Genomic DNA, 14,259 nt, shown 5'->3' on the forward strand with positions numbered 1-14,259 from the left:
CTCTCCTCCTTTTCCTTCTTCCTCTCTTTCTCTTTCTTTCTTTCTCTTTTTTCTTTCTTTCTTTCTTTTTCTTTCTTTCTTTTTTCTTGCTTCTTTTTCTTTCTTTCTTTCTCTCTCTCTCTCTCTTTTTCTTTCGTCTCTCCTTTCCTTTCTTTCATTCCTTCTTTCTTTCCTTTCTTTTCATTCTTTCTTTTTGAGATGGAGTCTCACTCTGTTGCCCAGGCTGGAGTGCAGTGGCGCAATCTTGGCTCACTGTAACCTCCGCCTCCCGGGTTCAAGCGATTCTCCCCTCAGCCTCCCAAGTAGCTGGGACTACAGGCGCCCGCCACCATGCCCAGCTGATTTTTGTATTTTTAGTAGAGATGGGGTTCCACCATGTTGGTCAGGATGGTCTCAATCTCCTGACATTGTGATCCACCTGCCTCAGCCTCCAAAAGTGCTGTGATTAAAGGCATGAGCCACTGCACCAGGCCAGAAAGTTCTCTTTCTTCCCATGTGAGTTTATGGCCTGAGACTGGAATCTGCTCCACCCACCTCCCAACACAGACACACCCAGGAGAGGCAGAATCACAGCATCCGTTCCACTCTCGTTTCCTCTCCCCTCGGCACAGAAACTCCTTACCTGCCTCCCAACACTCACCTCCAGGGAGGAGTTGCCCGCCCTGCTGGTATGGTTGTACAAACACTGGCTCTCTGCACTGCAATGGCAGACCACAGTCCTGGGCTGGAGTGCAGATGCCAAGCCAATCTTGGCACTTCTTGCTAGAATCTCCAGAGTGAATGGCTCCAACGACTTGGGTGTCCATAGCAACGTCCCATTCTCTGCCCCGGGGAAGATGACAACATTGAGAGCCGGGAGACTCCTCAGCTCTGTGGTCTGATGCATCCTCATCTAACACCCTGATTGCTGGTGCGGGGCTTCTCCCACCCCTCTCAGGCCACCCTCCCCACTCCCCAGACAAATCTCATTGGTCATTTCCTTTGAGCAAGGCTGGTATTGGGGTGATCCTGGTCACACTCCCAGCTGGAAGGAGGTGGCACCAGTCCAACATACTGATTGTAACGGAGGACACCACAGAAGGAAAAGCAGTTTCTCCCTGAAGAACCCCAAAGGGCAGCCCTCGCTGGACTTGCACCAGGATGGGACATTCTGGGGGTGGAGGATCAAGGCCAGGATCCTCCAGGCACCTCCCCAGGCTATGCTGCCAGCCAAACCAGCTTCATTCTCACAGCAGCCCCATCCTTTGCCCTGATTTCTCACCCACCCCCCACTTCCTGGACCTTTCCCAGACACCCCCTTCAGACCCCACACTATAGTGAAACACTGCTACACATCTTCTGATCCAACTTACATTTTTCAAGAAAATAGGAAAGTCTCCCTAGAACAGCAGATTGAAAGGAAGTGACAGAGAATAGACACACACAATTTCCAGACCATCGTCCTCCAGGGATGGAGCCCGCGGAGAATAAAATCTCCCAACACCATCGTCTTGCACCTGGAAGGACGCACGAGGGGCAAAATTGTCTCACAACTGGGAGGACGCATGTGAGGCAAAAGGGATGTGGGCAAAGCAGTCCCTTCTGACACACGGAGAGAAAGAACATCAGGCAGAGAGGCAAAGAAATGCAGATATGCCCCCTGGGGCTTTGGTTTAGCCAAGAACAGCCACCCGCAGAATTAGTGCTGGCAACAGACAGCAGCATCGCTTGTGCTGGGACCCCTTGGCCCTGATCGTGGATGCAGGGCTCAGGGTCTCGAACACCTTTATGGGGAGTGAGCGATGGTACTTTACTGGGTCCTAGCCCAGGAAACCAGACAAGGAGAGACACAGCTAGGTAAACAGGTTACCAAACATAAAAGAGGAAGAAAGGTACCAAATGAAAGTATTTTTTATATTTCTTTAAATCTTGTCCTACATTAGATCCTTCCTTTAATAGATAAAAAATGTTGTAAATTGGTCATTTTAAATGTTGCACTTGATTATTCTAATAATTTGGTGAATGCATAATGATTAAAGATGGCTGCGTACGATCAGATTGAGATTAAATGATCTTTGAGTCAGTTTTGTTGTTGTTGTTGTTGTTTTTTTGAGATGGAGTCTCGCTCTATTGCCCAGGCTGGAGTGCAGTGACGCGATCTCAGCTCACTGCAACATCTGCCTCCTGGGTTCAAGCGATTTTTGCCTCAGTCTCCCGAAGAGCTGGAATTACAGGCACCTCCCACCATGCCTGGCTATTTTTTTGTTTTTTGGTAGAAATGGGGTTTCACCGTGTTGGCCAGGCTGGTCTTAAACTCCTGTCCTCAGATGATCCACCCGCCTCGGCCTCCCAAAGTGCTGGGATGACAGGCGTGAGCCATCGCGCCCGGCCTTGAATCAGTTCTATGTGCCCAGATTCACTCTAGCTGTCTGACTAAATCACCATAAGCCTGTCACTACTACTTACTGGGAGGCACCTATTTGAGTTATACGTATCGTTCCTCAGAAATGCCGGGCCTGGATATTCAAATGAAAGAGTGACGGCAAGTTTTGCTGGGTATAGCAATGCAAAATTTCCCAAAGTTTGACTCTGACCTTATCCCCTACCCACCTCCACACTCTCCCCAGCCAAACATTCTTACCAAAGAGCTTAAAGTCAGTACAGTTGTCTCCGAGCGTGAAGGTGGCATCTCAGCGTTGCTGGTGTACTGAATCAGCGTGGTCTGCCCCTTGTAGGCTTCAACCACACGACCACCATTGATGGAGGGTGGGTACTGATCTGAAACACAAAGAGGGGATGCGGGTTCCAAGGGAGGGCAGTCTCCTGCTGTATCAGCCTCCTCTCTTTCTCAACTCTAATATGTGTGAGGCATTCCCAGGACTGTGCCCCACCTCTGGAAGAAGGAATTATTCTGCGTACCTGCTCTCGACTGACACACAGCAGGCTGGGCCTGTACTGCCACCTAGCCAAATCTTTAGGCCTCTCTCTCTCTCTCCCCCAACTCCTCAAAAGAGCTCCTTCGGATTCTTTCCTGAACATGGTTGCTATGCTGGGTATGACAAAAAGTGACAGAAAGCAGATTTGTTTAGACCATTACAGAGTTGTACCTTTGGCAAAGGGCTGAAAACCTGAAGGGTGCCGGGCATGGTGTCTCACGCCTGTAATCCCAGCACTTTGGGAGGCTGAGGCCAGCAGATCACCTGAGGTCGGGAGTTCAAGACCAGGCCTGACCCAACATGGGTGAAACCCTGTCTCTACTAAAAATGCAAAATTAGTCAGGCATGGTGAAGGGCACCTGTAATCCCAGCTACTCAGGAGGCTGAAGCAGGAGAATCGCTTGAACCCAGGAGGCAGAGGTTGAGGTGAGCCGAGATCACGCCACTGCACTCCAGCCTGGGCGACAAGAGTGAAACTCTGTCTTAAAAAAAAAAAAAAGAAAGAAAGAAAGAAAAAAACCTGGAGGGTCACATCTAAACAGACATCGCATTTGTCCAGAAACAGAGAGGGAGTGAAACCTTTTCACGGGTCTGTTTCTTGGAGCCCTGCCATTTCCATTTCATAGTTGGTTCACGCATTCATTCAGTCAGTCATTTAACAATATTTATTGAGCTAAGTGGCTGGCATTGCTCTGGGTAGTGAGGATACAGTCACAAATGAATAATAAAAAGATACCTGTGAAAATTATAAAATATGTTGAGTAATTATAAATGCTAAGGAGAAAAAAATAAAGCAGGGAAGGCAAACAGGAAGTGTGGTGAATGTGCCATTTTAGACAGGGTGGCCAAGAGAGCCCTCGCTGAGGAGGGGACATTGGAATAAGACATAAGGAGGTGAGGGGCAAGCGTGTGGCTGTCCAGGAAGGAAAGAATTCTAGGTGAGAGAACAGCACGTGTGAAGCCTGAGAGCTGAGCGCGCATGCCTGGTGTGTTTGAGGAACACAGAGGAGCCTGTGGGGCTGGAGTGGGAGGAGCTGGGAAGGGGCCCAGCACTAGGAGAAGAGCTCTGAGAAGCCGAACCGGGCCAAAGGCCACTGCTAGGATGGAGAGAGGGGGGGAAGCCACTGGAGGGTCTGAGCAGAGGAATAACAGGAGCAAAAGAATCTGCTCAGTGAATGCAGATGCACAGGGTAAAGCAGGGTCAGGGCCTCCCGGGGCCTCGGGCCACTTACTGAGGGTGGCGTTCACCTGCTTGTAGGTTTTGCTGATGGCCCTCGTGTGAAATCCGATGCTTGTGTTGCGCAGGGCCAGGGTGTCATAGATGCATGAGCTGTCTCCATGACAGTTGGAGATCAAATCTTCAGCCCAGGAGCTGTTTTTTTGCAGTTGTGAGTAGAAAACAGGGGTGAAGTTGGAAGGCAGCTGGTCATTCCTCTTGCCAAGGAGGCCTGTCCCGTTGATCTGCCCTGTAACACACAGAGTGTGATGGTACCAGGCATGACACTCAGACTTATTCCTTCTGTGTCCACCCTTACCCCTCACTTTATGTGGCTTGGAGCGGGGCGGTGGGAGTGCAGGGCGACAGCGGTTTCTAGCTTCTGAGTCTGGAAACGCCTGCTGCAGTGAGAGGGACACTTGACCTACCCCATTCTCTCCTCCAGCTAGAGAAAGGCAGGTGGGCTGGTGGTGGAGGGGACAGTCCTGGGGGGGGGCGGGCATAGATTCCTCAGACCTTAGGGAGGATGGAGGTCTGCTTCCTACAGGGCTGAGGGGGACGACCTAAACATACGGGCTCTCCTTACCTGCCCCTTCTGGCCCAAGACCCCGCCCAGACTCACAGGTCATTCCGTAGTGGAAAAGCATCTCCTCAGAGCTCCCTGGGGGAATGGTGGAGCCATTGGGCATCCTGAAGTCGTCCTCCGGATTGTTATTCCAGACTCCTGAGAGACAGTCAGAGTGGGAGGTTGGCCACCCTGGGCACACAGCTGTCCCGTTCCTGGGGAGCATCCAGTGAACGCAGTGGGAAGAGGCAGCCTCTGCCGTTGCACCTGCTGTCAGGCCTCCAGGGGAGCCGGGAGGACGGGCCCTCACACCCTGCCCGTCTGCCTTCGGGAGGGGTGGGAGGAAACGCGGGCAGCCATGGAGGAGGGCGGCAGGATGTGGGAGGCAAGAGGAAAGGGCGAAAGGATGGCTGTGCCCCCCGCCCCCGACTCCCCGGAGCCCACCCCTGATGCTCCCTTAGAGCGGGAGGTGACCAGAAAGGGTGCCTCGGTGGAGGCTGGAGAAGCCCCTCCGCTCCCAGCCCGCTCCGTGCCCCGAGGGTTCTGCTCCAAGGAGGCGGAGAAAGGGAGGCCGAGCAGGGCTGCCCGGGCCCGCGGGCGTGGGGGTCCGAGCTCCGGCTCCGCAGAGCCTCAGAGGCAGGTCCGCGCCGCCCTCACCCAGGAGCCCCTCCGTGCGGTTCTGGTACTCGGGCGGGAGGCTGGCGGAGGCGTGGAGGATGTTGGAGAGCGCGATCACCGAGACGGCGGCCCAGCCGTCGAAGCTGGCAGACACCACGGAGCCGTTGCGGCTCAGGAGGACTCCGGTGGCGTTGAACGTCCCCTGGCCTGGAGCATCGGGAGGGCGCGGAGAGGAGCCAGGTCGGCACCGCGGCCCCCACGGAACCCGCGCCCGGCCCGGCCCGCACCACCCCTCCCCTCCGCCTGCCCCTGCCCCTGCCCCGGGGCTGAAGCCGGGAGGGATCTGCGCTGGAGGCGGGAGAAGAGGCTGGCGAGCTGCAGGCCCCGCTCCGGGGAAAGAGGCTGCGCGCACTTGGCCCTGCACCGCCACGCCCTGGACCCTGCACCGCAACGCCCTGGACCCTGCACCGCAACGCCCTGGACCCTGCACCGCCACGCCCTGGACCCTGCACCGCCACGCCCTGGACCCTGCACCGCCACGCCCTGGACCCTGCACCGCAACGCGCTCGGCCCTGCACCGCCACGCACTGGACCCTGCACCGCCACGCACTGGACCCTGCACCGCCACGCCCTGGACCCTGCACCGCAACGCGCTCGGCCCTGCACCGCCACGCACTGGACCCTGCACCGCCACGCACTGGACCCTGCACCGCCACGCCCTGGACCCTGCACCGCCACGCCCTGGACCCTGCACCGCAACGCGCTCGGCCCTGCACCGCCACGCCCTGGACCCTGCACCGCAACGCGCTCGGCCCTGCACCGCCACGCACTGGACCCTGCACCGCCACGCACTGGACCCTGCACCGCCACGCCCTGGACCCTGCACCGCCACGCCCTGGACCCTGCACCGCAACGCGCTCGGCCCTGCACCGCCACGCACTGGACCCTGCACCGCCACGCACTGGACCCTGCACCGCCACGCACTGGACCCTGCACCGCCACGCCCTGGACCCTGCACCGCAACGCGCTCGGCCCTGCACCGCCACGCCCTGGACCCTGCACCGCCACGCCCTGGACCCTGCACCGCCACGCCCTGGACCCTGCACCGCAACGCGCTCGGCCCTGCACCGCCATGCCCTGGACCCTGCACCGCAACGCGCTCGGCCCTGCACCGCCACGCACTGGACCCTGCACCGCCACGCCCTGGACCCTGCACCGCAACGCGCTCGGCCCTGCACAGCAACACGGCTTCCCGCCCAACTCGCTGCTCCCGGAGGTAGACGCTCCCCAGCCCACCTCCGCCGTCTTCATGGCCAGTCTCAAATGTCACAGTCTGGTTATCCAGCAGGACATGGATTCCATCATGAGGCTCAAGGAGCCATTGGACCTGGAAGGAGATGGGAAGGGGTCTGAGCCCGACCCGCAGGTGGAGCCCACGCCCAGGCGAGCGGCTGGGAGAGCCCCCGGGGCTGGAAGCTGCGCCCTGGGCCTGGAGGAAGGCGCTGGAGGCCGCGGCCCGAGTGATGCCAGCCCCCGTCTACCGTGTGCTCCCCAGGGCCAGGCATGGTTTTCGGATTATCCCCTTTAGCTCTCACAACAGCCCGTGAGGCAACAAGAATGTTATCCCCATTCGTACTAGGAGAAAACCAAGTTAAGTAGTTTCTTCGAAGCCAAACAGCTGGGAAACCGTGGCGCCAGAGCCGTAATCCCCCACCCGCACGATTTACTCCGGGACAGCTGCGCGGATGGGGTGTGGCCTCCCTCCCTCCTGCGCGGCTTCCTCTTCTTCGCTGTCTTCTCCTCAGCCTCAGTATGCGGCTGAAGGTCCCCGTGGATGGAAGGCAGGGAGGTCCCCGCGCCCCTCACTCACCGTCACGGGGCCCAGGCTGCTAGAGCGGTACTGAGCCGCGAAGGCGATGAAGTTGGTGGCCTGGGCTGAGCCAGTCTGGGCCGTGCGGCCCTGCAGCAGGAAGGAGGAGTTCCTGTCCTGGGCCCTGACCAGCAGGAAGTCCCCCAGCCCATTGAAGGTGTAGTTGACACCATCCAAGGTGGTGATGTGGGGGTCCCCGAACATCCAGGCTGGGGGGAAAAAAGAGATGCCGCCTCAGCATGACAAACCAAGCGCCCGGCTGAGATTCCTCACTGCAGTCCGGGTGGGCACCTGTCAGGTGGACTCAGGGCTGAGATTTCTCACTATAGTCGGTGGGGGGGGGCACCTGTCAGGTGGACTCAGGGCTGAGATTTCTCACTATAGTCGGGGGGGGGGGGCACCTGTCAGGAGGACACAGGGCTGAGATTTCTCAGTATAGTGGGGGGGGGGGCACCTGTCAGGAGGACTCAGGGCTGAGATTTCTCACTGCAGTCCGGGGGGGGCACCTGTCAGGAGGACACAGGGCTGAGATTTCTCACTGTAGTCAGGGGGGACACTTGTCCAGGTGGACTCAGGGCTGAGATTTCTCACTATAGTCAGGGGGGCACCTGTCAGGTGGACTCAGGGCTGAGATTTCTCACTATAGTCAGGGGGGCACCTGTCAGGAGGACACAGGGCTGAGATTTCTCACTGTAGTCAGGGGGGACACTTGTCCAGGTGGACTCAGGGCTGAGATTTCTCACTATAGTCAGGGGGAGACACCTGTCAGGAGGACACAGGGCTGAGATTCCTCACTGTAGTCAGGGGGGACACTTGTCCAGGTGGACTTAGCACGGGAGATGTTCACGGAGCACAGATTCCTCCCCTCAAGTCCCCTTGCACTTTTGTGCCCCACTATTCTCACTCCTTCCCCAACACCAGGTACAAAGCCCCTCCACTGGCCGTCCGCCCATCACTGGCGTCATCTCCATCTTCCCTTGTGGCCACAGCTCTGCCCCTACTCCTCATGCAGACGCCACCTCCTGGAAGCCCAGAAGCTCCCCCTCCCCAGAGGCTCGGCCTGGGCCTGGGTCTTGACGCTCACCGGGCCGTGTGGGTCTGTATGTGGCACAGCCCACGCGGGGCCGCCTCTGCTGGTACAGGGCACAGAGGTAGGGCTTGTCATTCCAGAGGCAGCACCAGCTCTGCGGTTCCAGTTCCTGGGCTGCAGAGAAGAGCAGTGAGTCGGGGAGGCTGAGGACCTGGAGAACCCAGCCGCAGAGCTTGGTGGCAGGGCAGGGCGGTGTCGGTGGAGAGCTGGGTAGGACGGGGTGGTGCTGGTGGCAAGAGCATGGCTTTGGAATCCAGCACGGCCCTCTCATGACCCTGGGCAGTGGACAGGGTGCTGTCTCTTGCAGGCACTGGGGCCGCTGTGCAGCAGGGTGCATGGTAGGAGCTAAGCAGATTTCCTGTCTTGAGGGTGGACAGCCAAGTACTGACGCTCTCAACGTGATGGGAGTGGGGAGGGCATGGCTGACAGTCAGGGAACTGTGGAAACTGCCAAGGGATAGGGGAGAGAACAGGAGGACACAGACCACGTGACCCCACACCCCTGTGCTCTCCAGCTCCCTTGGAGGGTCTCTGCGGGAGCTGATTTTCAGTCTCTCCCCAAACATCCTGCTCATCTGAGTCTACAGGGACAGGGTCAGCCTAGGCGCTCTCTTCTTGCCTGGAGAGATGGCCCCACTCTGGCCTGGTACAGAGATGGGGAAAGAGGCACTCAGCTCACACATCCCCGAATGTCCTCTGGTGGGGATGTTGGAAGCTCCCTAATGCTACCAGATCAGGAAATGGAGGCCCAGAGAGGGGAAGGGTCTGGGAAGGAATGAGGACAAGAGGCTTCATGCTGAGGGTCCCCTGCTTGGCTGGGAAGGTGGGGTTGAGATCTCCACGGACTCACGCACCGAACTGCCAGGGACGCTGCACGTGCCAGCCTTCACGAAACTCTCCCCAGGGCCCGTAGCTGCAGCACACGCCTCCTCGCCAGGAGGTGAAGCTGCACAGCTGCCTGCTGCTGAGGCCCCAGAGACCTGAAACAAGTCATCCCACTCAGGCCCAGGCCGGGGCTGCCAGGGGCGGGGCGGGAACAAGCAGGGGCTGTTTCTGGGGAGAGGCTGAGGGCATGAGCAGAGAGGGCGGTGGGTGAGCTTGTGGGGGACGGGAAGGAGGTGTCACCTATGCTGACGGGTTGGAATCGTAAGTCCCATCGTCCCTGCTGCCAGGAACAAGGGCAGGAGGCCTGGTTCCAGCCCCAGCTGGGCCACCGAGGCTGGCTCTTCAGCCACTGCAGGCACTTGAGACGGTAGTTGGGCCTTTCTTCTCGGTGTAGCCTATAGAACTGCAGCCCTCGGAGGCCTGGGGTCCAGAGATGGGGAGAGAGAAAGGGCTTATCCAGGGCCTGGGCCTGGGGTCCGGGGATGGGGAGGGAGAAAGGGCTTATCCAGGGCCTGGGGCTGGGGTCAGGGGATGGGGAGGGAGAAAGGGTTTATCCAGGGCTTGGGGCTGGGGTCCGGGGATGGGGAGGGAGAAAGGGCTTATCCAGGGCCTGGGGCTGGGGTCTGGGGATGGGGAGGGAGAAAGGGCTTATCCAGGGCCTGGGGCTGGGGTCCGGGGATGGGGAGGGAGAAAGGGCTTATCCAGGGCTTGGGGCTGGGGTCCGGGGATGGGGAGGGAGAAAGGGTTTATCCAGGGCCTGGGGCTGGGGTCTGGGGATGGGGAGGGAGAAAGGGCTTATCCAGGGCCTGGGGCTGGGGTCAGGGGATGGGGAGGGAGAAAGGTTTATCCAGGGCCTGGGGCTGGGGTCAGGGGATGGGGAGGGAGAAAGGGTTTATCCAGGGCCTGGGGCTGGGGTCAGGGGATGGGGAGGGAGAAAGGGCCCAAGTCAGGTGGGCAAGGAGGCCTCCCCCAAAGCCCATTGCTTGACTTAGTGTCTGCTTCTTTACCAAAAGTGGTTGCCACAGAACAAATAGAACTGGATTTACACTTCACAATTCACGTGGCTGGTTTCTAAGGCTAAACTGTCCTTTTTCCTATCACATTTTGGAAACTATTGTTTCTTTCCCATCGGGGCCTCTGGACTGAGCCGGAGAAGGCGCCGCCTCCCTCTTGACCCTTGTCTTTCTACCCACATGAAAGCTCTTTGAGAGCAAACATAGTTGATCTTTTTCCTTTTTAAAATGTTTCTGGCTGTTAGCACAGCGTCCAGCACGCAGCAGGTGCCTAGTAAATGATGATGATGAATGTCGGCCTCTCCTTGGTAGATTCTCTCTGAGATGGAGTCTCGCTCTGTCACCCAGGCAGGAGTGCAGTGGCGCGATCTCGGCTCGCTGCAAACTCCACCTCCCGGGTTCAAACGATTCTCCTGCCTCAGCCTCTCGAGTAGCTGGAATTACAGGTGTGCGCGACAACGCCCGGCTAATTTTTGTGTTTTTGGTAGAGACAGAGGTTCACCATGTTGGTCAGGCTGGTCTCAAACTCCTGACCTCAAGTGATCTGCCCACCTCAGCCTCCCAAAGTGCTGGGATTACAGGCGTGAGTCACAGCGCCCGGCCGGTAGATTTTCTTAAAGGATCTCACCTGGGTTCTCATTCCTGCTCTGGACAGGACACTTGGAGAATTGTCTGAACTGCCCATTCAAATCCCACCTCCCACAAGACCCTGTCCTCACTTCCAGGATCTGGGCCCCCCGAGAGCCCTCTTGGGTTGGTTCATCTGAGGGAGAAGATGTAGCCCCCTCTGAGACTGTGCTGTGTCCAGGGGTGCAGGAGGTACCAGCTGCTCCCTGGGCGGTGCCACATCCCACCTAGACCTGTAGGAGGTTGGACTGTGCAGGGAGGCCCTTCAGGACGGTGGCGACGTTAGGGAGCTGCCCTCTAGGACTGCGGTGGGGTGTGGGCTGGAGGACACACGAGGGCTTGAGACCAGCTCAGGTGTGATAAGGTGGCACTTTTACCTGAGCTGGAATTCAGGAATCTATCAGGGCGATACTTCTCCCACACTGGCTGGGACATCAGTGGGCTGTTTTCGAAATAGCCGTCTCCACTGCAGGAAAGGAGAGACTCTCTCAGGCCTCTGCCGTGCACAGGCTCTTGCCTCGTGGTTGCAAGGCGTCTGTTCATCCCGCTAGCTGGTCAGCAGCTGGTCAGCCAGCTAGGCTGGCAGTGGGTCAGTGGGTCAGCCACCCCCATTGGAGCCCTAGCACTGAGCAGCAGAGGGGACAAGACAGATGGGCAGAGGTAGGAGGCTCTAACCAATTCCACATCTGATCGCTTCTGCAAGAAACTGGCAGGTCTGCTTGGTCATGAGACAGGGGCATGAAAACAACAGAGTTCAGGCCTCATTTCTGTTTGTTTCCCTTCAACAAGCAGAGGGTTTAGAGCGGGACAGACTCTAGGGACAGTGTATTGTGATGGTTAAGAGCCAGTTTCTGGAGTTAGGCAGTGATGGATTCAACTGCTGATCCCCACACTTACTAGCTTGGTGACCACGGACAAGTTACTGACCCTCTCTGATTCTTAGTTTTCACATCTGTGTAAAAGGGATTACAGTAGCACCTACCTAGCTGGACAGTGAGGATTCAATGCAGTAACATCTGCAAATCCCTCAGAACTGAGTGAGGCCTCGATACAACAGGTGCTGCCACTGCCGCCGCCACCACCACCACCACCAACAACAACAACAACACTACCACCATCACCACCACCACCACCGCCTCCACCACCGCCAACACTACCACCATCGCCACCACCACCAACACTACCACCATCGCAACCACCACCAACACTACCAACACTGCCACCATCACCACCTCCACCGCCACGCCACCACCACCACCACCACCACCACCACTACCACCATCACCACCACCACCGCCTCCACCACCGCCAACACTACCACCATTGCCACCACCACCACTGCCACCACCAACACTACCACCATCAGCACCACCACCAACACCAATACCATCACCAACACCAACACTACCACCATCACCACCACCACTGCCACCACCATCACTGCCAACACTACTACCATCGCCACCATCACCACCATTACCACCATCAGCACCAACAACAACACCAACACTACCACCATCACCACTACCACCTTCACCACCACCAACACTACCACCATCGCCACCATGACCACCACTATGGCCATCACCATCTGCAGGTGTGGGGTCCGAGCACGCTCGGGCAGGAGAGAAGCCTGGAGCAGCGGCCTGTAGCCCCATCCTGGGTGCCTACTGCAGAGTGGGGACTCTTGGGGTTTTCCTCCTCCCTGACACAAGCAGGATGATGCACCCCTGCGTGACACCTTCCTCGGGTGTACTTGGACCATGTGAAATTCTTAGGCAGTTGGGTAATTCCCCTCCTTTCACCTTCATAGCACACCAAGTAACCAGTGAAGGCAGTGTAATCAAAGGGGTAACCTGAACACACTCAATGTAGGAGAAGACCACTTGCAGCAATTATCAAGAACGAAAGGCATCGCTTCTCAGCCTTTTGGCTAAGATCAAGTGAAGAACAAAAGACATGCAGCCTTTGCACTGATTGCCACACACCAGCATATGGGAACAGAGATGGTGCACTGTTGCGTCGGAGACGGCCTCCCACACACGGAAATCCATATTTCAACCGCCCACAGCCCCGTGCCTCCTCTCTCCCTTCACCACCAGCTCCTTATAAGCTTTTGGGTGCCCCCTGGAATTCTCAGGAAGTCGGGAAGGCAGATTCTAGCCTCAGATGTCTGGGTTCAAATCACATTGCCACTTCCCAGCTCTGGGACTTTAGGCAAATTGCTAGTCTATTTGTATCTCAGTTTCCTGATCTGTAGAGTGGGGATGATAAATAGTATCCGCCTCATGGGGTGGTTGTGATCATGACATGCAATGATGTACATGAAGTGTTAGTGTCATCAGTCTTGGCTGTTGTTATCATGATATTTGAGAAGGTAAGAGAGGCCAGCTAATGTCAGTGGAAATCAGGGAAGCCAAAGCTCTGGGAATTACTACAATGCACGGGGACTGGGATGGGAGAGGGCAGGTGGACAAATGGGTGTTCTTGTCATGGGAAGCAGCCAGATGCCCGGCCCCAGCGGGAGCTGGAGTCAGCGTGAGTCAGAAGCACCAGCCAGGAGGGTTCCCATCTTGCCCCAGGGTGGGGGTTTGTGTGCAGTGAAACCCCACTCTGCACCCCTCCCTGCCATGTGCTCAGTGCTGACAACCCCTCCCATCCTACCTGGAGAAGCCCATGAGCACGAGGTTGCCTGAGCGCTGGGCCACGTCCCACTGCATCCCACCGCTCTGGTAGAGAAAGAGGGCATAGGACCTGCTCCCGTCTGTGGAGAGGATGGCCTGGTAGGTGTTGCTCTGGGGGTTGGTGGAAGAAAACACAGAGATGCCCGTGAGAGATCCAGGGTCTCCTCTCTTATGTCCCCCCGCCCGTCCCACAGCCCTGCCCTGACATGTACAGCACCTGTTCCTGGTCTGCCCACAGCAAAGGCATGGGCCCAAAATGCTGGCAAGTTTTGGGTCAGTGAGGGCAGCTTTCACCCTGGGTGTGAACGCACTTACCACGGTGGATTTGCCTTTTGGTGACTTTCTTCCAGGAAGGGAGATAAAGGGTTCTGGGTTATAATTCAGTTAGATGAGTGTTTGTAAGAGAAAGCTACCAGAACCTGAGAGATTAGCCAAGATACCAGAAAGCTAGAGAGGAGGCTTCGTTAGCTCCCTCGTGGATATTTAAGGACATTGTCCAAATTGTCCCCTCCACCTGAACAGCATGGATGACACTGGGGTTCACTGAAGGTGCACACGTTGTTCACGGTAGGTGACCAGTAAACTTTTGTTGAGTGAATGAAGCAATGAGTGACTTTAGATCAGGCATAAGGAAGAACTTGGTGACTACAAGAGCGGGTCCTTGGAGGGAGGACAGAGGAGATGGTGTGGTGTGCCCCATGCCCATTGGATGAGCCTGTGCTTAACGGCCAGAGGCTGGAGTCAGAAGAAGCTCCACTGCAGGCCTGGCGTTGCCAT

General features: G+C 57.2%; 1 protein-coding gene across 1 annotated transcript in view; it reads right to left on the minus strand.

Annotated features, from left to right (window-relative positions):
- Positions 1–14,259, minus strand: part of MUC4 (mucin 4, cell surface associated) — an 85,786-nt gene that overhangs the window by 32,553 nt on the left and 38,974 nt on the right. The window contains exons 5-13 of the mRNA XM_010381211.2: positions 13,463–13,593; positions 11,176–11,264; positions 9,399–9,578; positions 9,128–9,253; positions 8,269–8,388; positions 7,185–7,393; positions 6,611–6,701; positions 5,354–5,521; positions 4,754–4,855 (exon numbers count right to left, since the gene is read on the minus strand). Coding sequence (XP_010379513.1) covers positions 4,754–4,855; positions 5,354–5,521; positions 6,611–6,701; positions 7,185–7,393; positions 8,269–8,388; positions 9,128–9,253; positions 9,399–9,578; positions 11,176–11,264; positions 13,463–13,593 — 1,216 coding nt within the window. The remainder of the gene's footprint in view (positions 1–4,753; positions 4,856–5,353; positions 5,522–6,610; positions 6,702–7,184; positions 7,394–8,268; positions 8,389–9,127; positions 9,254–9,398; positions 9,579–11,175; positions 11,265–13,462; positions 13,594–14,259) is intronic.

This window comes from Rhinopithecus roxellana, chromosome 1, assembly GCF_007565055.1.
Source record: "Rhinopithecus roxellana isolate Shanxi Qingling chromosome 1, ASM756505v1, whole genome shotgun sequence".
Lineage (NCBI taxonomy): Eukaryota > Metazoa > Chordata > Mammalia > Primates > Cercopithecidae > Rhinopithecus > Rhinopithecus roxellana.